This window comes from Chironomus tepperi, unplaced genomic scaffold (assembly GCF_022539635.2).
Source record: "Chironomus tepperi strain 1889 unplaced genomic scaffold, CSIRO-AGI_Ctep_v1 contig_48, whole genome shotgun sequence".
NCBI lineage: Eukaryota > Metazoa > Arthropoda > Insecta > Diptera > Chironomidae > Chironomus > Chironomus tepperi.
In genome coordinates, this window is record NW_027226170.1 from 1753192 (window position 1) to 1780290 (window position 27099).

Consider the following 27099-nt stretch of genomic DNA (forward strand, 5'->3'; position numbering starts at 1 on the left):
GCTAGGGAATTGGCTTAATTAGCAAGAACTATAATATTAAGATGTTACAACATCTTAATTTACGGTTTATACAGTATCTGGATGGAATATTACACTAATAATTTTTTAAAATGTTTAATAAATCAGACATCTGGATCACCAACTCTGTCAATAATAAATCTTTCGGCAAAATATTGTGAAATCAATAAATTCCATAATATTCATTAATTAAAGGTTTAAACAAGTACTTTATCTGATAAAAATGCTTCGAAATAAGCTAATTTCTTTAGGACATCCAAATCCTGACGTAAATACGCAAGATATGAAGTCATTTAGAAATTTAATAGTGTGGCTAGAAGATCAGCATATTAGAATATATAAAATTGAGGATAGAGCGGATTTAAGGAAGATAACAAGTCCTGAATGGAGTAAAGCATTTGAGAAATACAAGGAAGTACTAAATTGTCCAAAAGAGTTAAAAACAGAACTAGAGCAACTAAAATGGATTGTGTCATATGCCATCAAATTAGAATACAGTGATAATTGTAAGGCTTCATGCTGACTATTTTTGACTCTCTTAACTAAAATGTATTACTTTTTCAGTGGACAAATATCGTTCAATGACATCAGAAAAGATTAGGGAGGCTGAAAAATCACAATCTAGTGCGCCTAGTGTTAAATCCGTAAATCCATTTGACAATCTCGATTGTAAGTATATATCCTGCAATAAATATTTACCATCTTGATGACATCATTTTCAATTTAGTTTCAAGTCCTCAATTCGAAGCTGGAGTCCGTACCCTCGCCACTAAACTTAATGTTCCTCATCATCCCGATCACTTGGTAGTTCTCGATGCAATTAGTCGAGTCCTCAAGGATAACTTAAATAAAGAAGCTTTAAAGATATCCATTCCTGAAGGCAAACCATTTCCAATTTTTGATGGTCAAGGTATGAATCAAAAGGACGCAGATATAGAGACAGCATCACGAATTTTGAGACTATTACAAGTTCAGAGTTTACGAGAAATTCAGACAGTCATTAATGAGACAATTGTCGAATGTCAAGATCTTATTACATCTGAACCAAAAACAGACACACGATTGGGAAAAGTCGGCTTTTAAGCATCAAATCTCAAAATAATAAAAATATTAAATTCTTGATTTAAAAATTGTGTTATTTGGAAATTCTGTGAATGTTATCAGTCATTTTCAGCTACGAAAGTTCAAGCTGAAGATTTATGGAAGTACGTTAAGAATTAAACTGTATTAAATATTATCAAATCTAGAACTTTGACACAAGAAAGGCATTTCCTACTTTCATTGATTACGATAGTAAGTCAGTGCTGTTTTCGATAGCAGTCCAATCAAATCTGTTGTCAAGGTTTGTGTATGTTTTTCGAGACGATATCTATCAACTGCGTGTGTTCTCGTCTCTCTTTTGCGACGTTGTTTTTTTGGTTGATTCACACTACCATGACTTATTTTGGTACGAAAGTTATGTTTGTTGATATGGACTTTTCAACTGTTTTTATCAGAAATTCCGTAAATATCGAATGATAAGTCTAAACTCCAAGTTCTGAAAATTGTCATTTTGTTGACTAAATTGCAATATCTACTTACTTGCAAGCTATAAATAAATCAAGGAAATCATACTAGACGAAGAAGTGATTAGAGTGGCTTATCGATAAAATATTGCAGAGGTTGCCCAAAATTTAAAGCTTAAAGTCCAAAGAGCTTGATGGAAACAACAAAATACAATTGTCATGTATGTTGTAATATCTTCTAAGGAACAAATCAGTCAGTCACACATATATTAGTAAATTTTCAATTTATCGTGAAATCCCCTCAGTCGCTAGATATACTAAAGTTCAAAGTCTAATAAACACTCAACCCAAGGTGTCATATAGTTAGTTTAAAAATGTTATGATTCACATGCTCAAAATCAGGCGTGTATTAACGTGATTTTCTTGAATGTGTTTAACGTTAAGTACCTCAATTATTCCTGTATTGCATATTCATAATAAATATTGCTCGATTAAAGATTAATTACATGTTCTAGTTTGATCTCACTACGTGACATGAGATACATGAGACATGATTTCAATACGATGTCAATTTATTAATTATATTGAGTGGATGTCCTCAAATAACTTAATGTTTTATTTTAAATGGATAACGGTTTTCTGAAATTCAAATGGTCGAGATACTTACAAATTCTAGAGAGAAAACCGTACAAATTCAAATTTTTCGTTAAACATTTGTATTGATCTAAAAAAAATCGTGATTGTGTGAAAAAAATTAAATTAATTAAATTTTCAGTGTTTTAAGCAAGTTTAAAGCTCAATTTATTGTATAAAAGTGAAGCTGAAATATCAAAATAGCAGTCAAAATTATTGTATTTCAAAAAATTCACTCAAAATCAGAGTAATTTCCCATTCTTATCATTTTACGTCTTTCAAAGGCATGTAATTAAATGAACAAAGTGTGAGACATAAGAAAACAGTGAAAAAAAAAAAGTTTGACCGGCTGATCATTCATGCATTTTTGAGGCACACATTATCAACACAGCACACATACAGCCATAAAAATTACTTCGGATTTATATATGAGTATAAAAAACGACAAGCGTAATAATTGAATATTCCAGTTTATCGGAAGTGTTCGTTCAGAACAAACGTGTTTTTAAACATCATTCTGTTTTTAAAATAAATATTTTTTTGGAATTTGTTGAAGTATACATTGTTATTCGGCAAGAAAAAAAAAGCAATTCATTAAAAAAATCATCTTGAGGAATTTTGAAGAAAAATCAGGAAGACATAACAAGACATAAGAATGGCAACGAATGAAAATAACAGTGACAAATCAAATGGCACCAATGGTGCATTAGAGAAAGCATCTGAAGTATCATCATTGCTTCCACATTTAGAGTCAATTGATCGACTTTTATCATTACCATCCATTTCCATTGCATGGACACAAAGTCAGGGTGTTTATGGAAAAGTAAAAGGTTAGTTAAGGTCATAAGAAAATGTGCAATTGAATGATGTTCTTAATTTCGTGATTTCTAGACGTTTTTGAGTGACATCCTCATTATATAATTAAATGATTTTTTAATCCTATTATGTCCATATATATTGAACATTCTATACTTTCTATTATTGAGTAATGAGCATACATAATAGAATAATTTTTTGATAAGAAAGTGAATCAGACAGTGACGAAACATATAACACGAGAATTGTCTAGATAACGGCAACAATAAATAAGTTTTTTTTCTTCTCTTGGAACTTCTCTGGCCAAAGTTCAGTCATTAAATATGCGGCTTTTTACTGATTTGAGAATCAAGCAGGATTCTACATGAAAAATTAAATTTAATCAGTCATCACTTTTTTTGAAAAAATAAAAATTGATTACTTCATAGCCACGACAATCAGCAGTGATTGATATTTTTAATTCCATTCATTTACCTTTTGCCAAAAAAGCTGATTTTAAGCCACAATGTAACTATAAACATAACTGTCTGTTTCATTAACGTACGATACTTATTACTCATTGTGCGCCAATGACTTATGACTTGATAGAATTTGAGCTTGACTTGGCTTATGAAGGTTGATTAAGAATATTTTGTTGATTAAGTCTAGTTATGGACATTGAAATGCGTTTCATCAAGTAACGAAAAGAAAATCATTTAATCAATATGTTTTTGAGCTCTCGCATGTTCCTTATCGGAACTTGTTAACTCGTCTGATATCTCGACAAATTTCATTTGTATTTAATTCTTTAATTAAGTTCAAACTTTAATTCCTTTTTATTTTTTTTATAGATTTTAATCCAATGTTCAATTGGGCATTTAGAACAGCTGAGGATGTCGTGAAAGGCGCTGTAAATATTTCGGCACCAATTGTTAATGCATTTGAGCAGCCAATCAATTATGTTGATCAGACTTTAGTAAAGGGAATTGATAAATTGGAAGCATCAGCACCAATTATTAAGGAACAACCAACAGAGATCTTAAATCAAGCAAAGACAAAAGTTTTGGATGTTGTTCAGCCACGAATTGAAAAAGTTTGTGAATTAAGAAAGTCAGGAACTAGAAAGGCAGCATCATTGAAGGAATTATCATACAATAAGGCAAATGAAGTGTTGGCTACTCATTATGGATCATTGGCTGTATCAGGCGTTGACTCAACAGCTGCATTAGCAGAACGTCTTCTGGACACTTTCTTTCCAAAGAATGAAGAAGATGAATCACATGAGGATGACAGTAAGTAGTCACAAGCTTAATAATAGTGTGGATGCATACTTAAAGACATTTTCATTTTCTAGAACCAATTTCTGCAGCAGAAGATCCAGCTCTACATACAGTTCAAACAATCGGTGCCCTTTCGAATAAAGTAGCACGACGTGTCTACCGAACCGTATCCCTTCATGTAAAATCCCTAAAGAAAGAAGACCTCACCGAATATCTTGCATCCCTCATTGCCGTTCTCCGATTGACACAATACCTTAACATCCTTAATGAACGTGCCCAACAGCAGGAACAGGCATCGACGAGTAGTGAAGTGGTGAAAGCGAGTCCTAAAGTTGATGTTAATTAAATAATTATATTTAAGCCTGCTCAGGAGAGCATCTTTTTGATATATTTATAATTGTAAATCCAATGAAATAACATAACTTTGATACATACTTGGGGAATTTAATTGTCTAATGCAGTTCCTATGCTGCATAAAAAAATAAATATTTTGTGAATATAAATTGCGTCTTATTTAATGTTCATCATGTTGATTAAATTGCATAAGATTCAAGGGGAACTGTGGCTTAATATTATATTTTCAATCCAATCGGTTACGTCAGAAATCTTGGTATAAAGTCCAGGCAGTTCTGAATTACACTTTGTATTTATTGCTGTAGTAAATCCGTAAATGAAGAATGTGTTATTGACTAGCACGTGGATTGGTCCATCGGAATTTATGCTACATTCTTTAGACCTTCCACAAAAGATATTGGAAATTCCATCAATAAGCTTGACTTTGTGGTCAGTTCTATTGTATATTGCGTCACATTTTGAAACTTTTTGGACTTTATTTTGTATTAATTCATTTCCCTTCCATCCACTGCGTACGAACTTTTGGTCATTGTCTAATACAATTTGGGAATTATGCAAACAAACAGGAAAGGCAAGGTCACTTAGCTTAATGGATTGCTTCAGTAGAAGTAATGCTATATCAAAGTAAGCTTCTCTGGGCAGATACAGTTCATGAGGAATAACTTGCTGGAAGATAACATTATTGGATATTGATTGATATGAAGGATGTGAAATTTTGCGTACCTTAACATTGATGCTTGATTCCTTGACATCATCTAATCTGCCCTGGAATGGAATTAAGTCATGTAAGTGCAGCAAAATTATTGACTAGACCAGATGTCACTTACCTTACCCAACCGTACGATTGGCATACTTCGTCTCACATAAACAGAATGTGCTGATGTCATTACAAATGTTTCTGACAATAAAACTCCAGCGCCAATGATACCTTTTTCTTTTAGCATTATTTGCACCATAAAAAGAAGCTCTGCAATGAAACTAGCTTCGTTATGTCCAGTGCTGTTGATCTTCAAAATTTCTTTTGTTTGGACAATTTTTTGGCACAAAGGTGATAATTTTGGGATTGTTATGGATGAATTAAAAGGACAACAATAAATTCCTATTTCGCCTGTAAATTGGCATGGCTGGAAATGACTAAAGTTGCTGGAACTAATTCTTCTAAGGTTATCTTCACATTCAGTAAAAGGTTTGCAAATTCCAACAATCCCTGACTTTAAAATGCAACTTTCATTCACAGTTGCACTTAGCCTAAAAATTCCAAGAAGTATCCAAAAGGTAAACTGCATCATTTTGCGCCAACACACACCCTCTACGTACTAAAACTGATCGCAAACTAAACATTTTATTTTGATTTTTTTTAAAGAGATTCAGGTTGTTTTCCAAAACTTAGTCATGATCACAACATGTTTAGTGCCGAAATTGTTACACATGTATGCTATGATCGATAAATTGATTTAATTGAATTTAGATTGATTTATTGCTGGAATTGTTAATTTTTTCGGTTTTTCATAGCAAGTGAGTTAAAGTTGCTTGTTGTAATAATTCAGTACCTAGATTTTGTGAAGCTAACACTGCAATCATGAGAGTGCTGGAAACAAAATGTTGTAACGTTTATTTGAAATTTGAATAATATTTATTACACTTAGTTGAACACCCTTTTTAATGTAAAAAATAGTTTAGTTTGTTTTTGAAATCTGATAAATAAACATCTCATTTATTTATAAGTACTTGAGGAAGTCGTTTTAATTAAACTACATTGACCACAATTACAAAACAAAACATCCAGGCACATCCAGTATCATTGCAATGAACTACAGATAGAAATGACATCTAAGAAGTTGTTTGGATCTAGCTTGAACTCTTAGTGACAACCAATACTGATTGCCGATCGACGTCATTATTAATATCCTTAATTAGATATGCTGCTCATTACAATTTCGATGGAAATAACAAGCTATTATCTCCAACACTGTTTTCCTTATCTACAAGGATCTCCATAAATGTACTTTAAGCACCAACTTATTAAATCCAAACTTTCATTTCATTGTCAACTGCTGACCAAATCAGAATGGAACCGATCACCAAGTTCTTAATTTTAATTATTGGATGTTTGAGCTCAAAAATTGGTAAAATTCGATATTTTAAAGTCATTAGACTAAAAATGTCACTTTTGATTTCAGTTCTTGCACATTTCTGCTTTGCTTGCGACCCAAAATATCCATACTTGGATTCAACTCCTCATGATGTCTGCATTTCTAAGCAAACATATTCGCAATTAATGAATATTGTAAGTTTGTGGTTATTTGGGTTGAAATAATATGTAATAGAGAATATTGTGGCTGTGTCATTGACATCAACCTTTACTCTAAAGATGATCAGCTTTAGTTAATTTATAGACATGAAATAAAATCCATAAAACCTGTTGTTTTACTTCAAATTCCATTCCAATTTACAGACATGCAACAATATGACCAAAGAGGATGCTGATAGAGGTGCAAAGCATGCATGCTTCAAAATTGAAAGATTAAGTAAGGAAATTCAATCTGTTCTTTATTTTATGATAATTTTTAGGTACGGTTCCTTTTGAATGTCATTCAATTCATTATTGAATCTGATGGCACAAAGGAACTGTAGCTGAGGTCTTTATTGACATTCGGGGCTCTTGATACTATCTGAAGCTTCAAGTAACTTCATGATCTCTCTCAAACTGATCGACGTCATTTATGAATGACCTCTAATCACACAATCCTTTCATTCCAAAAAAGCAACAAAATATGGAAATGAAACGTATGTCTACGACCGTGGATGTACAGTAAAAGGAGGTGCCGTTGACTTTTGTGCTGAGAAACGGAGGAAGGAACCTGAAATTGAGTGCTTTTTGTGCGATGACAACAACTGTAACGATGCTGATGACATGCATGTCATAAGATGTCTGATGTGCTTCTTGGCAGTTCTCATTGTGCTCTATATGAGGGACCAGGCTGAACGGAATCATATGAGAGATGCTAGCAGGCATATTAAGTGGTAGAAAAATGTAACAAGTTTGGAACTGGATGTTTTTGAATAAAAATGTGAATTTTATGGTTTTGACTGGATTTAAGTTTTTTTAAATTGACTTTTAGAAGTAGTCTGTCCAAATTTTGTCAGGTGTCTAGTTTCTCAGCTGAAAATCAATACACTTCTAATTCTTTATCACTAAATCTTTAAGTATGTTAAAGTTGTACCTTACAAATCTTGATACAGTCTTTCTAATTCATTCAAACTTTAGTGTGGCAGCAGCTTTCATAGGAGTCAAACTTATTGTCTATAGTCTCTAAATATTTGCAGGAATGAAGTTCGTTCTAATGTTTATGATCGTTACTGGATATCTGATTATCAAAAGTTTGTAAAAAATATTGATAGTTTTGTTTGTTCCTTTCAGTTCCTTTACAAATGACCCAAAAGTTCTTATTATGTCCGATTTTGAGAATCCAGAGCTCGAAGTCGATTCGAATTTTGTATGCAGTCTACTCGACTTGAGTCGCCATTTTCATAAAAAATTCGAGTTGACTTTGAGTTTCAGACTTTACTAAATTCTTATTTTGTAGATTCAGCACTTATGTGTTACTACTGCAAAAGTCACCAGCACGCAAGTTGTGAAGCAAAAAAGGGTAAATAAGCTATTAAGACTACTTATTACCATGAAAGTCTGTACAAAGTTTATTTTTGATTTTCAGATCCACCAAATTTCACATCAATGGTAAATCAATTCCTTGTTATTTTTATAATGAAGTAACTTCTTCCTGCTAATATTGTTGAATGTTTTAAGAATTGCGAGGCAATACCTGAAGCAGAAAAGGCACTTGGTGCACAAAATTATTGTTACAAAATCAAAAAAGAAGGTAAGCTTGTTAAAGCAAAATCACTCACTTCCTGATTTAGTTCTTGCCTTTTGAGTTGCTCAAATGAAGATCAAAATACTAAAGAAGAGACTGATCAATCAACCTGTTGATCAGTTACTGTTGGAGTAACAAATTCTTATGGATTTAAATAAGAATTATGTTTATTGTTTGAAAATAGAAAACCAACTAAAATATTTATATGAAGGGGTCAGCAACTATAAAAGGGGAAAATCAACCAATTCTTCTCTCAAATATAATTTGAATATTAAACGACAGTTGACATATTCTCAAATTTTATACTAATAATTAACATCTATCAACATATTTTCAGTTCTAAATGGACCCAATAATGTGTCAATGTCTTACAATCGAGGATGTACCATTGGAGGTGGAAAAACGGACTTTTGCTTGCAACAATATGTCAGAGATCCTGAAGTTGAATGCTTCTTGTGCGATGAAGATCGATGCAATGATGGAAATATTTTGAAAATTACAAAATTTTTAATGGGCATTTCCACAATTTTGTCTATTGCTTGTTTTTATTTTGGTCATGTTTTGATTATGTAAAATTGAGATTTTGAGTGAAATTGGAAATAAATGATTACTTTGATGTTTTATGGAATTGACCTTTTTGTATAACGCTCTTTCTGACAATCTTTATCCACCTGAGCACGATCTCTCAATTCCCAAGCAGTACACTGTGTTTGCTATGGCACTGCTGTGTTGGTGTATTAAGGATAAGACGCGAAATTGCCCTGATGGCACCGTGACGGCTGATCACATAGAGTGTTACCTAAAATCTGGATCAATTTCCCGTTTTTCGGAGAAAGGAACTACCTCTATATACTTTCCATATTATTCATTACAATACTCATGTGAAGATGACTAGCGCCATCTACATTTCAATTCAAGTATCAACATCTAATTTCTGATGGAACAAAGCACTGCAAGTCTGCATTTTCCAAGAACAGTTAATCATTCCTTTCCTTTACCTCCACTGCATGTTGTTAATTAATTGTCCATTAAATATTAATTCTACCTTGAGAGTCCTACACACTGGTTATGAATGTCGCGTGTCCATATCATCAAAGAAGATCTTAATAGCACAGATTGTCTTGCTCTTTACCTTTATTTTTAGTTCATTAAAGTTCAGTTCTGTTGCTCATTTCAAAGGAGACTTTTGAAAAGTTCAAACAGGATTTCGATTGAGTTTTGAGGATCTTGAGACATAGAAAAATGAAAAGTATGTTCTATGCAACAGTGCTGCTTACAATTTTCTTACAAGGAGGTATGGTCTGCTTCCATTTTCAGTGTTTATTGCATTAACTTTGCTTATTCCTTAGCTTTTGGGCTTTTTTGTCATACATGCGTCAAGTCAGCCAATAGCTCATGTATGCCTGATCGTAATCCTCCACAAACTAAGCTTGCGGTAATTTCGAAGATTCCAAAGATTCTAGATAATTGTCTATACTTCTTTTAAAATTTCAGATCTGTCCAGATGTTCCTGAGGATGAAAAGCAATTAGGAGCAGCTCCACTGTGCTATAGAGTAATAACGTCAGGTATAATCTTTCATTTCATTCCTTAATTATTCAGCATCAACAATTTTGATGAAAATTTCCAGTGATTACTGACAAGGAAACTAAAATCATGTCAAATCGTGGATGTTTCTATGGTGGTGGTTCTGTACCATCTGAAGCATTTTGTAATAACATCACCAAAATTGATCCGAATGCTGATTGTCAATTTTGTAGACCTGATGCTTGCAATAAAGCAGATGAAGTTGAAATTTTCATTCCTTTAGTTTTGTTGGCTGTAATGTTGAATGCTGTTGTTGGATATTATGAACATTAAACACTTTTACTGTCGAGAAATCAATATTGCGGAGATTTTGCCAGGCAAAGAACCTGTCAACAAGTACCCTTTACACCTTTAAGATGTATTGTCAACTAGTTCTTAGTAATTAACTGTTTATTTTTATATATTTGTGAATCATCTTTATGAGTGGAAGAATGAAATACTTATGCATACAAAGAATGTAGAACAAACAATTAAAATTAGATGTGACGTGTCAATATACCACAATTAATTACTTTAAGTGCCGTGCTGTGTTATTATGAGTTTGAATAAAGTAATCCCGTGCAATAAAATCATGGATTTCTTTAGAATGACTTATTGACTTATTGTTCTTAGTGACTATTTCATGATTACTCGAGAGAGACAAGACTCCATTTGGCATCTTTTAGTAAACCATACAAGATTCCTGTTGAGAATATGCCAACTGTCGTTTAAAATTCAAATTTTATTGGCAACATCAAATAGTTGATTATCCCCTTTTAAAGTTGTTGACCCCTTCATATGAATATTTTAGTTTGATTTAGAATTTCATAGAATAAACATATGTACACAATTCCAATGGACTGAACTGCTCGGGAAAACCTCAAACATCCAGTCACGCAAAAATATTTACCTGATTTATACATTAACTTCCTTTTTAAATAATCATAATGCACACAATCATTTCTGTTGTCCATTATACTGTCATTTTAATAAAAGCCTCAGGATCGATCCATCATCATATCATTTGACAAGAATCAATAGATTAGATTACTTTATATCCTGTATTAAGACATTACTAAGAATTTTAGAATGGAAGTAAAAGGAATTGTTTTCTTCTTTGCTGTGATGCTGATTGTTGAAAGTAAGTTACTAAAATTTGATAAAGGAATCTGTGGGAAGTGAATTTTTTCCTTACTGGATCTTTTCAAAATGATCCAAAATTTGAGGTTAAATTGATTTTATATCTTATTTCAGGAACATCAGCATTCATGTGCTATACATGTTCTCAAGCTAGTGAGAGATGCGTCACAGGAAATTCTGAACTTAAAGCATCTGTAAGTCTTCTTCCAAAATTATTTCCCACAGTTTAACCTCAATTATAATTCACAGAATTGCTCATCATCAGACGATCGAAAGGATATGCTAAAGTATTGTTTTAAAACAATAAATTACACAGCAGGAAAGACTGAACTTTACAATCGCGGATGCCTAATTGGAGACGCAAAAAACTTTTGTGAGCAGGAAAAGGAAAAAGATCCAAAAACTGCTTGTTCAATTTGCAATAAAGAACTTTGCAATTCTGGAAGTTTTGTGAACGGATCGAAAATTTTGTTGCTGTTGACTGTGATTGTAGCAATGTTTTGGAAGTAATTTTGATAATTTTGAGCTTTACATTTGGATGTGACATGTTTCGAACCTGGTTTGGAATTGATAGGATTGGTATTTGAGAGTATTTTGGAAAGTAGCACAACTTAGTCGTTAGATCGAAGCATAGATGTCAAGATTCGAAGTTTTTGTGAAGTCACGGCATAGTGTGCTGCTCGGCTTGAAAAGATTTGAAGATGTTTTGAATTTGTTGTTTATTTTCTTGAACATTTGTAAACTTTGATGGAATTTTGGAAATAAAGTATAATCACAACTTATATTAAGAGTAATTCTAACCTTAACGGCACAATTGATTAACAGATTTGGATGCCATACAAAAGTAGATTCATCATGTGGTGGAGCTATCTTAATTTGTGTCTCTCAGGATAAACAACTTGAAATCTATGATTGTATTTATAGATTATTGTCAAGCTTTCAATGGAGCTTGCTGGGGCTTCTGCTGGATCTTCAAATTGAGCGAATCCTTAATAATATCTCTTGACCTAATTAATCATCAAAATAAGTAAGTCATCATGTCATCAAAACATTCAATAAATTAAATATTGAATTTATTTGCAGTAAAATCAATGCAGAGTATGCATGCCATCATAGGCAATCCATAATTTATTCTTAATAATATATTTAACACGTTTGTGTACTTGACAAAACATCCAGCACTTCTTAATTCATCGTAAATAATTAAGAAAATCTATTAAACTTTGATGACAAAACTTATCTATAAAAGACAAAGACCTTTGTATTTGAGGGTCATTTCCTATCTAAAATCCATTTGATCATCACCAATAAATATGCAAATTCAAATATATTTATTTGTAGCTATTGCTGCATTAATTCCGTTAGGTAAACATTCAAAAACTAACAAAATCACAATTATTGATAATTTGAATATCCATATAAAGTTTTCAGCCTAAAATGCCATCATTGTGGACGAATAATGCCTGAGCGGTGTGAAAAGATGTTAAATGTACCTAGGAAGGTAAGAACAGATGACAAATATTATCATAGTTAATTTTACACTTAATGCTAATGGAGATGCGATTGACAAATGTTGAACAATTCATTTTTACGTTATAAATTGGGATTTACTTTGACAGAGGTGGTGCACTAGTGTACCTCGATATACTTAACTACTTACGTTATACATTTCGCGATGCATTTTAAGTTTTTAATGACAAACTAAAGCAGTGTTGCGCAATTTGTGTGTCGCGACACATTATATCAGTGTTGAACAACCTGTGTGTCGTGACAGAATAAAACAGTGTTGGACAACTTGTGTGTCACGAGAAACTAAAGCATTGTTGGACAACCTGTGTGTCGCGACAAATTAAAGCAGTGTTGGACAACCTGTGTGTCGCGATAAACTTAAAAGCTCAGCCTACCTGGCACAAAAGAGATTGTCCACTACTGAACTAAAGTATCGTGAGCCATAGCTTGAGTAGCACTGTCTAAATCATACAAAATGTTAATATGGATCAAAAGCATTAAAATCCTTTTAATCAAACTAAGTCTAATGTCCATTCTTCCAGGAATGTACTGAACCATCAAATGAAGAAAAGGATAAACATGATGCAAAAGCTGTTTGCATCACCTCGGCCTATAAAAGTATGAAAATCTAAATAATGATGGCAACAGCCTTGACATTAAGCTTTATATTCTAGTGGACAATAAAACGTACTACAATAGATTGTGTGGGATTGCCAATATAATGAATGATACATGCTCATTCATCGGTGAGAGATATTCGGAATTTCAATTTGAGTGCTACACATGCAATGAAGATCTTTGCAATTATGTCGAAGCATTGAGCAACAGCAGAAAAATTAATTTTGGATATGCGATGTTATTGATTCCTGGGATTTTACACTTGTTCTTAAATTAGACTAGCTTCATTGGATACTCGATATCAATCAGATAATGTTTTACATCCATGTAGTTGAAAATGTACAAGTCTAATTGACATGTTAATCCAAAATATAAATCAGAACCGCTTACTTATTGAAAATTCTAGTTTGTATTCAGTTCTATTGCAGTGACAACACAGGAACAGCATTTGATGAACATCAGGCATTTACTTGGGATTTTCGGGTATTTTCTGCTCTTGGAAGGTGATTAAATATTATTTGATGCTGTATAGGATGTTATGCTATGTAAAATAATTATTTTTTTAATTCATTAGAGACATTTGGGATCTACTGTTATGACTGCGTTACAGCTACTCTCGAACAATGTAATAAAGGGTTCGGACTGGAATATATGGAATGTTTTGAGCCTATAAATTATGATAAACGAGAGTATGGATCACAAGTAGCATGTCTAAAAGCAAGCGAGACTGGTATGTTGAGTTAGTTCTTCAGAGTGCAGCAAAGTAGCTGCTGGGTGTTCTTAAATGATGTCCTGCATATAAATGGCTTAATGGAGGTTATCTCTCGAGCAGCACAATGTGGTGAACCGTAGTCATCACGGTATCGTCAAGGCAACTCCGCGTCCTACCGTTAATTCCACATCATAGTAGTGCCTTCCAGAACACATAGTGCTGCTCTAGTCATTGACAATCCACTGCTTATTTTCATATTCTCACATTTATTTACAGTCAATGGAACTGAGAGAATCTACCGAAAATGTGGAGTAGCCAATGGACCTGAAGACTCATGTGACAAGCTTGCAAACATCTCAAAAACCATTGATTGCACAACCTGCTTACAAGACTTTTGCAATTCTTCAGACAATCTTCAAATAGAATTAACAGCTATTGGATTTGCTGCCTTCTTACTCATTTTGTCTTATAAATATTTTTAAAAGCCATTCTAGAACTTTACATACTAAGTTGTGACTGTTAACAAGACTCTAATCTGAATGAACTTGTAATTTTTACCTCGTTTTTCTTAACTTGCTTTCTTATCTGTCTGTCTTTCTGTCTTTCTGTCTTGGTCAAATCTTGCGATTGAATTTTCGACCACTTCTACTACTCCAATCGAGCTGAAATTTTTCATGCATGTGTGTTCTCGATGACAATGCAATATTAAAGCATTAGTTAATCACAATATAGCTTAGTTATGCTATAATTAATTAATTTTTAAAACAAGCTTACGTTTTACGTACGTAATTTTTACGTAATCTTTAAAAAAGAAAATTTTTATAAAATTCTAAGCCGGTAAAGGGTTCAAGTCTCAAATTTTCCAACTTTTTTTGTCATACTTTTTCATACTTTTTTGATAATTTATAATGTTTTAAAGAAGAATTTTCCATTTTCACAATTTTCTAAGCTTTTTTACAATGTTTTCTTGGAGTTTAATATTTCTCATCACGCATTTTCACATAAAATTCTACGTTTTTGTCCTCATGATGGAAAGTATCGAAAAAAAACTATATCTTTATTATCAGAAATCAAATTTAAATTAAAGCTAATGTATAAATTTCTTGATAATTATAATTATAATAATAATATCAAACAAATAATTTTTATTAATATTAAGAATTTAACCACTTGTTGAATATAAATAATATGTCGTGGTGGCGTAATGGTTAGAGTACAGGTTCTAATAAACATGAGGTCATGAGTTCAAGCCTAGGCATGAGCAAATTTTCTTTTTGGCGTTTTCTTCTTTTTTTGATAATTTTGTGTTCTTTCATAAAATCCAATGTTTTGATACTCTACATGATTCTGTGCAGCCTATCGGTCTATCTTAGTGCCTCAAACTTATGCCAAGTGAAGCTTGGCCTATCGGTCTAGCTTAGTTCCTCAAACTTATGCCAAGCGAAGCTTGGCCTATCGGTATAGCTTAGTTCTTCAAACTTATGCCAAGCGAAGCTTGGCCTATCTGTCTAGCTTAGTTCTTCAAACTTATGCCAAGCGAAGCTTGGCCTATCGGTCTTGCTTAGTTCTTCAAACTTATGCCAAGCGAAGCTTGGCCTATCGGTCTAGCTTAGTTCTTCAAACTTATGCCAAGCGAAGCTTGGCCTATCGGTCTAGCTTAGTTCCTCAAACATATGCCAAGCGAAGCTTGGCCTATCGGTATAGCTTAGTTCTTCAAACTTATGCCAAGCGAAGCTTGGCCTATCGGTATAGCTTAGTTCCTCAAACTTATGCCAAGCGAAGCTTGGCCTATCGGTCAAGCTTAGTCCTTCAAACTTATGCCAAGCGAAGCTTGGCCTATCGGTCAAGCTTAGTTCTTCAAACTGATGCCAAGCGAAGCTTGGTCTATCGGTATAGCTTAGTTCTTCAAACTTATCGGTCTAGCTTAGTTCTTCAAACTTATGCCAAGCGAAGCTTGGCCTATCGGTCTAGCTTAGTTCTTCAAACTGATGCCAAGCGAAGCTTGGCCTATCGGTCTAGCTTAGTTCTTCAAACTTATGCCAAGCGAAGCTTGGCCTATCGGTATAGCTTAGTTCCTCAAACTTATGCCAAGCGAAGCTTGGCCTATCGGTATAGCTTAGTTCTTCAAACTTATGCCAAGCGAAGCTATCGGTCTAGCTTAGTTCTTCAAACTTATGCCAAGCGAAGCTTGGCCTATCGGTATAGCTTAGTTCCTCAAACTTATGCCAAGCGAAGCTTGGCCTATCGGTCTAGCTTAGTTCTTCAAACATATGCCAAGCGAAGCTTGGCCTATCGGTCTAGCTTAGTTCTTCAAACTTATGCCAAGCGAAGCTTGGCCTATCGGTATAGCTTAGTTCCTCAAACTTATGCCAAGCGAAGCTTGGCCTATCGGTCTAGCTTAGTTCCTCAAACTTATGCCAAGCGAAGCTTGGCCTATCGGTATAGCTTAGTTCCTCAAACTTATGCCAAGCGAAGCTTGGCCTATCGGTCTAGCTTAGTTCCTCAAACTTATGCCAAGCGTAGCTTGGCCTATCGGTCTAGCTTAGTTCTTCAAACTTATGCCAAGCGAAGCTTGGCCTATCGGTCTAGCTTAGTTCCTCAAACTTATGCCAAGCGAAGCTTGGCCTATCGGTATAGCTTAGTTCCTCAAACTTATGCCAAGCGAAGCTTGGCCTATCGGTCTAGCTTAGTTCATCAAACTTATGCCAAGCGAAGCTTGGCCTATCGGTATAGCTTAGCTCTTCAAACTTTATAAATTAAATAATATTTTGACTAAAAAGTTGAAAATAAAATACTTTATAAAAAAAAACTTTTTAAAAAATCCTCGTTTTTCGCGTGGACTAAAAAGGAGAAAATAAATTTTATTTTGTGTTGTAGAGAAATTGGTTTGAAAGTTGAGACGACACATGAATTACAAACATGCACCTTGACCTTATCGTATAGTTCTACAACTTAAAACGAGGGCGCTTGTTAACAGAACTTCATCAAAGCTTTGCGCCCTCGTTTTAAGTTGTAGAACTATACGATAAGGTCAAGGTGCATGTTTGTAATTCATGTGTCGTCTCAACTTTCAAACCAATTTCTCTACAACACAAAATAAAATTTATTTTCTCCTTTTTAGTCCACGCGAAAAACGAGGATTTTTTAAAAAGTTTTTTTTTATAAAGTATTTTATTGATTTTTTGATCATCAATAAAGCTATTTGGTTCATGTGTCAAAAAAATGAAGAAGGTTTTATGTATCATGTCTTGTGATTCTTGTTCCTGATATGATTTGATAGCATCTACAAGTCCATGAAACAGCTTGAAAGTATTCATGCATAGAACTCATTTTGGATTTACATTTTAATCAAGGCAGAGTTTGAATATTAAGAAGCTTTAGATTCAGTTCCTTCATAAAAGATGAGATCCATCCTTATCCTTTTAGTCTTGCTCTTTACTTACGGTTTGTGATAACATCCCACAACTCTTTATGTCAATCAAAATTTCTATTTTTAAACTTCTTTCCATTTATCAGAGAGTTTTGCACTCAAGTGTCATCATTGTGGACGCGTGGAACATCATCGTTGTGAACAAGTGATAAATTTACCAAGGCGTGTAAGTTTTTCTATTTATTATGCAATGTGTGAGTTTCGTAAATATTTGATTCTTTGTTGGCATTGCTCATTGTGTCTCATTTTTAATGAGTCATAACATTTTGGCATATGAAAGTTTGGGTGATAAGTTCTAGAAATTTTAAGATAACAATTGTACATGCCTAAGGGGAACGTTCTTAAATGATGTCTGTTAAAACAGAAGTTTAGTTCTACCCCGAGCTTCATAATGTTGTGAACTGCATTTTTCGCTGTAAACTAGATTGAAATCAGCTGACATGGCGCCATCAGAACAACTTCATGTCTTACCGTCAATTCGGCAAAGTAGAGGTGAACACTTTGTGCTATTCAGTTATATCACATCCTCAGATCCTGAGGATTTATCAATGGTTTCTTTGGTGATGTTATGATACAATCTAGTAAATTCAATACTTTAATTTTGAACGTGTTGATAACGTTACTGTTACTAAAATTTTCTAACGTACTGAACAGCACTATGCACTTGCTAGTTCACCGCTAGATTGCCTTATAAACGACAACATGCGAGGTGGCCCTAATTATTGCACCATGACAGCTGATTTTGACCCATTTTTGCGGCATAAAATGTAGCTTGCTGCATTATTTCGTTCGAGAATATAATCGAGAACCAGACTAGAGCAATAACCGTCATGTTGTCGCCGGGGCAGTGTAAATACGTCCTAGCCAACACTATGTGCTGCTCAAGAGAATGCTTATCAATTTATCAAATTTCCTTTAAGGACTGTGACGAACCATCTCTAGATGACAAGGAAAAATATGGAATGAAGGCAGTTTGTGTCAAAACTTCAAGAAATATTCCAAGTAAGTCATGATATTTTTTAGATAAGAATATGTGCTTATCCCGAGCGACACAAATAAAGAAAGCTCCGTCACAGAGCTTTTAAGGCTTCACAAAAGCTCTTCGATGGTTAATAAATGGAAGCCGTATAAATTTAGCAGCCATATAGATGACACACGCTGAGCCTTAATAGCTCCATGGCGGAGTCTTCTTTATTTATGTCGTTCGGGACATATCTAACCCAATTTACCTTCCAGACAGCAACAAAACATTCTATGAACGACAATGTGGAATACATCAAACCGAAAACGGAACTTGTGCATTTTTAGAATCCCTCCATGAAGATTCAAGCTCAAATTTTGTTTGCATTGAATGCGAAAAAGATTTCTGCAACGGAACCACATCATCATATGGCAGTATCATTGCACTCGTCGTCATAACACTTTCAATTTTATTTACAAAATTGTTTTAAATTAATATCTAGCAGGGGAGATTGTTGATCTAAATTGAAATTGATTGTTTTCTGTGTGTTGCTTCTTCGAGGTTGGAAACAAAAAAAAAATTAATTTGATGTGATTTTATTGCGTATTGTGGGAAAAATAAAATTTTATCTTGTGGATTTATGGTATTTTTTGGAAGCTTTCTTGATGCTTTTATTGATTCTAGAACTTGAGTTAATGTAGAGCTTTCTAGCTTGATATTAAAAAACCCGGGATACACAAGTCGCTGAGGAGCCCTAACAGCATTGCACATCGTGACTTTGCCTTATTTCCTTCAATGGTCGTACAGATCAACTGTGATCCATGGCCTCCCTCAGATATCGCCTAAAGCCGATTCTATCGCCAGCTTCCGCCTGCCAATTGCCAATACCAAATGCAGTACTGTCTCTATCGACAGCTTGCTTCAATGTGACTTTGCCTACACTGTCGTATTACAACATCAACATCCAAATAACTTTTCTATATTTTGTCTTGCTTCAATACCTTATGTCTACATATGCCTTTAAAATACCGGCAAAATACCAACGATGGAACTAGATTATGTGTGAAAATAAATGTTTCTCAGTTCACATATTTTCACATTTTCGTTATCATGTCTCAACTTTATTTTTGCTGTAAAATTTCCAAGTATGCCACAAGTTGGCACGAATATGATTAATGGTTTGATTTTGATGACTAGCAAGCATTTTCTTTTTCAAGGTTAAAAGTTTCTGTTTGGTAGAGATTGGTGGTTTGAATTGTCATTTTGTAGAAGCCTCTTAAGGGAGTGCTGTCTAAAGTGTGTGGTGCGGAACACTTCTATGCTGTAGAACAGTGGTAGGGAACCTTTTATTCTTGCAGGACACCTTGATGGTAAATTTTGAACGAAACTGCATACGGCATACAATTCATGGTAGTTACAAACAAAATTTGGGTATCACAAATGTGCCGTGGAACACAGGTTGCTTACTACTGGCCCAGAACAACCTCAGATGTATTGGAATTCAAAAAAATTTGAATTATATAAAGTCGACTTTGAGCCTTGCTTAGAGATTAAGTTTAAAATACGGATTCAAAAGTTGATAATTGGTTTCGGCCGATTTCACATAAGTGACCTAAGTCGTTTTCTGCCACAAATGTAGTAGATTAAGCTAACAGCTACAGTGCCTTATCAGTACTTTAAAGTATTTTTTGACATTTTGCAGTTAAAGCGATTACATAGCGAAGTCGTAACTATGAATTTTTTCCAAAGCTGCAACTGATAAGTTGACTAGTCATTTATGGTGATTAACACCACTTCCATATATATGCATACTCCCTTAAAAGTGTCACCAATGTGCTAACAAACATGACAAACTAATTATTTCTGATAATTTTCAGATATTTGTAAACATTTATCCAGTTGGGAGTGGATGTGCTATTACTTTAAACTTTAAGTCACGCAATACTTCCATGTTTGACCTTGAAAAGTTTTAACAGTTTCGGCTTGATCAAGCATCCAAAAAATAATAAATATTAAGTCTGAAGAAAAAAGCCGGCAAATATGCAAACAAACAAAGGAACCCATGACATAATTCTTTCCACAATACACAGCTAAGTAATAAGAAAACAGGCATCACCCTCAATAAACAGCCTTTTGTTGTTGTTATGACGCGACTTCAGGTTCGTAATTCGACGAAAAATTGAAAAACTTCCAAAAAGCGTCGTCGTAAAACCATAAAAAATTACGCATCAAGTAAACATTTTTTATTATAATTCAGCACTGTTGTTGCGCACATGCTCAGCATTCGCATATCCCTCACTTCGTCTAATAATATATGTATATAAAAACAGCAGTGCTGTGTGGTGAATATACAGACACAAAATTTTTATTTCATTTTTCTTTCTGCGGCAATCATCCGCTCAGTTTCGCATCAGATTTTGACCATTCAACATTTGATTTTCCACCGCTAAGGAAGACAGTCTAATTTAATTAGTTCACTAAGTTCCAATAAGAAGAAATCTTCCCAAAAAATTAATTAAAATGAAAAGTTTAATTCTTATTTCATTGCTTGTTGCTGTTTGTGTATCATCAAGTAATTTTGGAATTGTTTTTTCTCATCTGAGTGATGCTTAAATGCTTCTGGATCTTCATACTTGGCAGATAAATTGCATTTTGATTGCCAAGTTTGAGAGTCCACAAGTAATTTAGTTCCACTCAGATAATGTGCAGTGTGTGACTTAATAAAAAAATAATTTCAATTGTTATCCAGGCTCAGCACTTCGATGCTATCAATGTGTCTTTCCCGGTGAAGCAAAATGTCAAACACCAAGTGACTTAACACCTGAGGTGAGATATTTAATTTAATATTTTATAGCTTAATTTGTACTCGATTAGCTGTGAAGCGTGAAGTGGCTGAATTATTACATTAGAAAATAAAGTGTCGAAATATTGATAGTGGAATTTGTTAAGGCTTGATTAATATGAATTTTTGAATTAATTCTGAGAATTCTTTTGTGAGATTTTTTTGGGGGTCTTTGGTTTAAGTTCAAATTTAATTAAATGTTATTGGGATTTTTTGGGGGTCCTCGGTTTAAATTTAAAAATTTTGAGAAAATTTCGGAGATCTTCTGAATAAGTCCAGGTTTAATGGAAAATTTTTGGTTGCTTCAATTTAGTCTCAGATTTTTCGAAATTTTTGGGGGTCTTCGATTTGAATAATTCAACCTTAAACAATTTTTATCCTCTAAATTTGAAATATTTCTGTAACGAAATTTTAGAGTTCAAAATTTCAACAATTTCTCCAGAATTTTCTTACATCCAAAAATTATTCAAATTGTAGACCCTCGCAAGCTCTCAGAGTATTCTGCGACTTAACTTTAATTATTATACAATTCCTTATTCGCAATGTCCACAGATAAGAATAAAGTCAACAAAAATCATTTGAACTCTCACTCTTCAAACAGAAAAAATAATACAAAATTGATTGTGTGAACAAACAAGCTTTTAGCTTTAATTAGGAAGTCATTAAACGATGAATTTACTCAAGTCTGATTTGGAATGTGATTCATTATCACTGGTAGAATTCATGCTGAAAGCTTTAACATTCATTGCTGTTAGATAATAAAATTCATTAATATTCATGAATAAATTATCTCATTATGGGTGTGGATTTTATATCCATACAGTATGCGGCTATAGCTGAGGATGTATTTTCCATTTTAATTGGAATAAGGCTTGGAATTTTCATGTCCAAAAACATTTTTTCATTTAATTATCAAATTTTTTTATGCAGATCTATTAACTGGATCTTTTTTGTGCCTTCATAGTCGATGATCTCTATTTTTTTTGGAAGGGCGCCCTTACTTGAACATTCTTTTGTATTCCTCCATATTTTTACTGTTTTATTATGAATCTGAATTTTTTCGTATGCTAAAATTAGATTTCTGTGAATTTTTTTGGTCGTTCTGGTGAAAAAACAAGGAGAAATTTTCATCGCATGATACATAAATCGTGATCTGAACATTTGAACCTGTCGTGGAATAAATTTTCAAAAAATAACATTTTCAACATTTTATTGACCAACTTTTTAAAAACTGGTTAAATATTATTATGAGCTGAAAGATTTGATTCTATTTAAACAAAATCTTGGGAATCGTTATTGTAATATGCAGACTGAGGATAGCCGAGAACTTGTCTTTTAAGTAAAGGTGACATTCAGCTGTCTAAATGTGTTTCTGATGTGGTTCTCAACATTTTTACCACCTTATTATTGATATACCCCTGCAGCACAATGTGTTTGATAAGGTTTCGCAATGTCATTAACATCTAATATTAACAATTAGACGTAAAGATTCTGTGATTGTGAAGACTGACTCCAACCCACATTCAGGACAAATAATGTGATTAACCATACGTGTAGTCGGGGAGTATGTTCAGTGTGTTTGCAAATCAAATGACAAAGCTTCAATCGTTTGTGTAGCTCGGGTAGGATGTTCAGTGACACGGTAAATCTAACGACAAACCTAAAATCGTGTTTCGGCAAAGCAGTAGTGTATCTCGGAATAAAGATTGAGAAGCACTGGTTTAATAATTGGATTCAAGATATTTAAGATGGTCACAATTATTGAGGTTGAAATATGGAATGAAACATTCAAACAGATTCGTCCTATTTAGTGACTTTCATTTGTAGGGATGTTAAGGAGTGAAAGTTGAGTGTGGGTATTTAAATCCAACAAAACATTTCCTGACTACACCCCTGGTAAAATTCCAATTAAATTGGTTATTCTCAAGGTTATTCTCCAAATTTACGAGCTACAAACGGCTACAAACTTCATTAAAGATTCACCTACAGAATCTTAAATCAACAAATCATTTCCATTCATGTATAACTCTTCTCCAATAAACAATAAGTTGTAATTGAATTGAAACAAGAATATTTTATGTCTTCATTCATGAAATGAACAATTCAATGTCAGTGTAAGTTAGTTGGCGTGTTTCACATCTAAATAAATCTAGTTCCTACATTCTATTGGTTATTTATATCCAGCAATATTCAATAATAAATTTAATTGAACTTTTTATGATGTGTCATGTGATTTTTAGTATTGAGATGTGAGTAAAGTCCGAGTAATGAACTTAGTTTATCTTACAAAAATAGGAACAAAATCTGCCGTCAAGGGGTCGTCTGGGAAGCTTATCGTGTTCGAGTTAATACGGCGACGCATCAGTGTCTAAGCAAACACGGTGAGCTGTTCGGGACTGTACCAAAATTGAATTTTAGAAAAGCTTATCATGAGCTGTGTTAAAACTTTTTGAATCAGATGTCCAGTTCTTGATGGTTTTTTGTTGAAAAATTATTGGATACGCTTTTGTTCAGCCTCATTATTATCAAATTCCTTGCATAAAAACCCGATTCAAAGTTCTAACCTCAAAAATTCCATTGTATTCTTAATTCCAGACATGTACCGAACCAGGAACTGCTGAAACAGCCATCGGTTTAAAATCTGTATGTTTGAAGAGCGTCATTGATGGTAAGTTCCAAAAAATCCCAAAAATCCAAAATTCATATTCTAATTCTGTATCATTTCCAACCATCCAACAGTTCAAGGAGTTAAACAAATCACAAGATCATGCAGCAAACAAGGTGCTACAGTCAATGCCTGTTCAATCTTCAAAGATCACGTAGAACATTGTTCAGTTTGTGATTCCGATCTCTGTAATGGATCAACTAATGTGATCGTCAGCATTTGGACAACACTCATTCCAGTCGTCATTGCAATCTTCATGAAATTCTTCTAAATTATTTTAATTTATTAATTTTTATTATTTTCAAAAATTTAAGAATTCAGTCATCAAAGTATTTTATAAATGACATAATAAAAACAAAAATCTTCATCTGCTATTTTTAATGCCTTCAAAAACTTTATAATCTCGCTTCGTACAAATGGATGACCTCATGCACACTACATATTTAAAATAATTTATTTAAAAAAGTATCTTGTGAATTGCAATCTACATTCTCGGTTCACGAGATTGTTTTATAAACATGATGTATCCGTAGCTTGAATGATCACGAACTAGACATAATATCAATATCTATTCAGTTAATTACTTATAGGGAACTATGTAACAATTATAGAACTCTTAAATAGTCTGTCAACGATTAATCGTGGAATGGCAAGGGTAAAGGAACAGTTTGTAATTTGTGTCATTCGCGCGTGCAGCACTACGTGTTTACAGTTGCTCTGACGACACAGTGACGGTTGACTTTGACTCAGTTTTAAGTCTAAACATTCAGTTCGTAGCATTGTGTCGCTCGAGTTGACAATAAAATTGAGGATTCTTGTGATTAAGAGCATATGAATCAAAGGATGTGATTTTAAATCACTTTAGTGATCCAGGGTTGAGATTTTCAGTTAGTTTGTCATTAACAGAATATTTGCATCAATTCTAATTGATTCAATATTCCAGAAATTCTAACTAGTTATTGTGTAACTTCCAATTAAATTGAAGACTTCCAGCAATTCTTAAAACAATGATATCTTCATATTATGCAAATAAAGCTACAACTTTGCATATGCTAATCGTGTCTTTAAACGACATATTTTCATCAAAATTTGACTTAGAATATTCATTGCTGATTGTGTGGACGTGATTGCCACAGTGAGAAATAGAAATTTGTATGCAAAATTCGATGTCATCTTAGAATTTCTAGACTCGAATTCGATTTGAGTCCTTAGTCGACTGAAAACCGAGTGACACAAATGAGTGCCTTTTATGACAGAGCATTCTTCTCAATTTGTGTTGCTCGGGGAAGTTTACGACACTTAAAATGTCTTTAGAATCCACTTGAATTAATGTCAATTAAATTGCTAATTCAGTGGCTAATTTGACGGCAAGTCTTCATTAATGAAATTGAAACCGGGTTGATTAATTGACTGATATGATGATTGTGTATAGCTCAGGATATTCATCGTGAATCTCATAAATAACAATCATAAAGAATATTTTTAGAATGACATCATTAGAGTCTTATGACTGAAAAATTAAGCAAGATGTTTTGCAGGACATAAAAATCATTTGTTTATTTCAAAAATGAATATGTATTGACTTGCTATCTCAACAGAATAGATAATATGTGTGTAACTTAATATTTAGTAAGCAAAAAGTCTAAACGTACAGGAATTAAGATGACTAAAAGTTGATAAACAAAATCGTATTTTTTTCATTGGATATACGCACAATCTCTAATCGATTGAAGACATACGGCGACACAATTTCGCAGCAGTTTTATGTTCTTACTGTTGGAAGTAGAAGAATGAAAGCGAAAGTTGAGAAAATATTTGCGAACCATTTAAGGGAGGAAGAAGAGTCTTGTCATAAATTGTTTATGCTGTATAAGTTTCACTTACATTCTTGTCATACTTTTCTTTTGTTTAAGATTAATACATGCAATATACAGTTCTATCATTTCAATATTATATTAAATTACATAGTGTGTTTTATATCCGCCTTGTCGGCTTTTAATGTATAAGATTTGAATATGAGGAGAAATTAAATAAAAGAAGGGTAGATTTGAAGAAAATTAAAAAGGAAAATTTTGATGGAAATTTCAAGTGGATTCAATTTCAGAAAATGATTGCTTTTTGAGTAAAAGCTTTATATTATGAACATCAACTCATCTTTGGCGTCAGACAACACACACGATGTCATAAAGATACCTACATGTCTCTACCTGTTCACATGGCGGTGAAGAAAATGCTCTAAAATATGACAATTTCCTCATATACCCCAAGTGGAACTGGCTTTTTAGAAGGCAAAAACTTGCTTTTTCAAGAGCAGATAAGCTGAGAGCATTCTTAATTAGTTTATTTAAGCTTTTGAAGAAATGCTTATTGCTTATTAGGTAATGCGATTTGCCTAGTTAACAGCTTGCCATTTTTAGAACTTACCATGAAATGTCACGTTTGTTTCTAGAACATCGACTAGTCGCGGTCTGCGTCAATCGGGAAGGCTTAAATATCCAAAACCATAAAGCTAGCTTGCCCTAGATCTGAATTCGGATTGTCATTGAGACATTAACTTTTCGTGTCCAATCTACTGCTATGTATAACATCTAATAATAAATTTCTATGTTTTCAAGAAGAAATCGTTGAATTTTACACCTGTTCTTTATACGATCCCACTCAATCATCTGTAATCTTAATGATCACTACACAGTTTTAAAGATTAGTTACATAAAACTATAAAAAAGATGTTAATTGTTTATTGTTTGAAAACAGATCACATAATCATCATATAAAGGGGATTAACAACTTAAATAGGGGAAATTAGTTGATTGTAAATATTTAGATAATTTGAATGTGAAGTGACCGTTAAAATGTTCTTAGCACTTGTTGTAGATAATTTAGTTTCTTTTAGTAGCAATTCTTTGAGGCAATCAAGCACAGAAAGCATTTTCGAAAATTTTATGATTAATGGATTTAAAATGCGCAGACACTTAGGCACGTGTAGGTTTTGTAGTATGGATGAAGAGACAATCATCCATATTCTTTGTAGATGTAGGTCGTTATGTATGCAGCTTGTTCAACACTTTAAAAAGGACTTCATTATTGTTGAGGATATACGCAAACAGCGCTTTTTGGACATTTTTGGATGTATCAAGGACATGAACATTATATAGATGCTTTGAGATGGTACAACTGATCGTAGTGCCGATTTGCTT

At 33.4% G+C, this 27099-nt stretch overlaps 3 protein-coding genes and 1 long non-coding RNA gene across 4 annotated transcripts; 3 read left to right on the forward strand and 1 right to left on the reverse strand.

Annotated features, from left to right (window-relative positions):
* The first annotated feature begins 123 nt into the window (after window positions 1-123).
* LOC139099906 (RNA transcription, translation and transport factor protein) lies at window positions 124-1282 on the forward strand. The gene is made up of 3 exons (XM_070652448.1): window positions 124-524; window positions 583-687; window positions 746-1282. The coding sequence occupies exons 1-3, from the start codon at window positions 242-244 to the stop codon at window positions 1099-1101; spliced, it is 744 nt and encodes a 247-aa protein (XP_070508549.1). The 5' UTR covers window positions 124-241; the 3' UTR covers window positions 1102-1282.
* Window positions 1283-2602: 1320 nt separating this feature from the next.
* Lsd-2 (Lipid storage droplet-2) lies at window positions 2603-4734 on the forward strand. Its single transcript, XM_070652527.1, has 3 exons — window positions 2603-2986; window positions 3803-4243; window positions 4306-4734. Exons 1-3 carry the CDS (start codon window positions 2812-2814, stop codon window positions 4575-4577), a joined length of 888 nt encoding a protein of 295 aa, XP_070508628.1. The 5' UTR covers window positions 2603-2811; the 3' UTR covers window positions 4578-4734.
* A 287-nt stretch (window positions 4735-5021) lies between these two features.
* LOC139099981 (uncharacterized) lies at window positions 5022-5565 on the reverse strand. The gene is made up of 3 exons (XR_011545387.1): window positions 5413-5565; window positions 5309-5350; window positions 5022-5251 (listed from the first exon to the last, which is right to left on the reverse strand). It is a non-coding gene; the product is annotated as an uncharacterized lncRNA (long non-coding RNA).
* Window positions 5566-20791: 15226 nt separating this feature from the next.
* LOC139099998 (uncharacterized) lies at window positions 20792-24276 on the forward strand. Its single transcript, XM_070652574.1, has 4 exons — window positions 20792-20967; window positions 21145-21221; window positions 23833-23905; window positions 23977-24276. Exons 1-4 carry the CDS (start codon window positions 20916-20918, stop codon window positions 24171-24173), a joined length of 399 nt encoding a protein of 132 aa, XP_070508675.1. The 5' UTR covers window positions 20792-20915; the 3' UTR covers window positions 24174-24276.
* Window positions 24277-27099: the final 2823 nt, after the last annotated feature.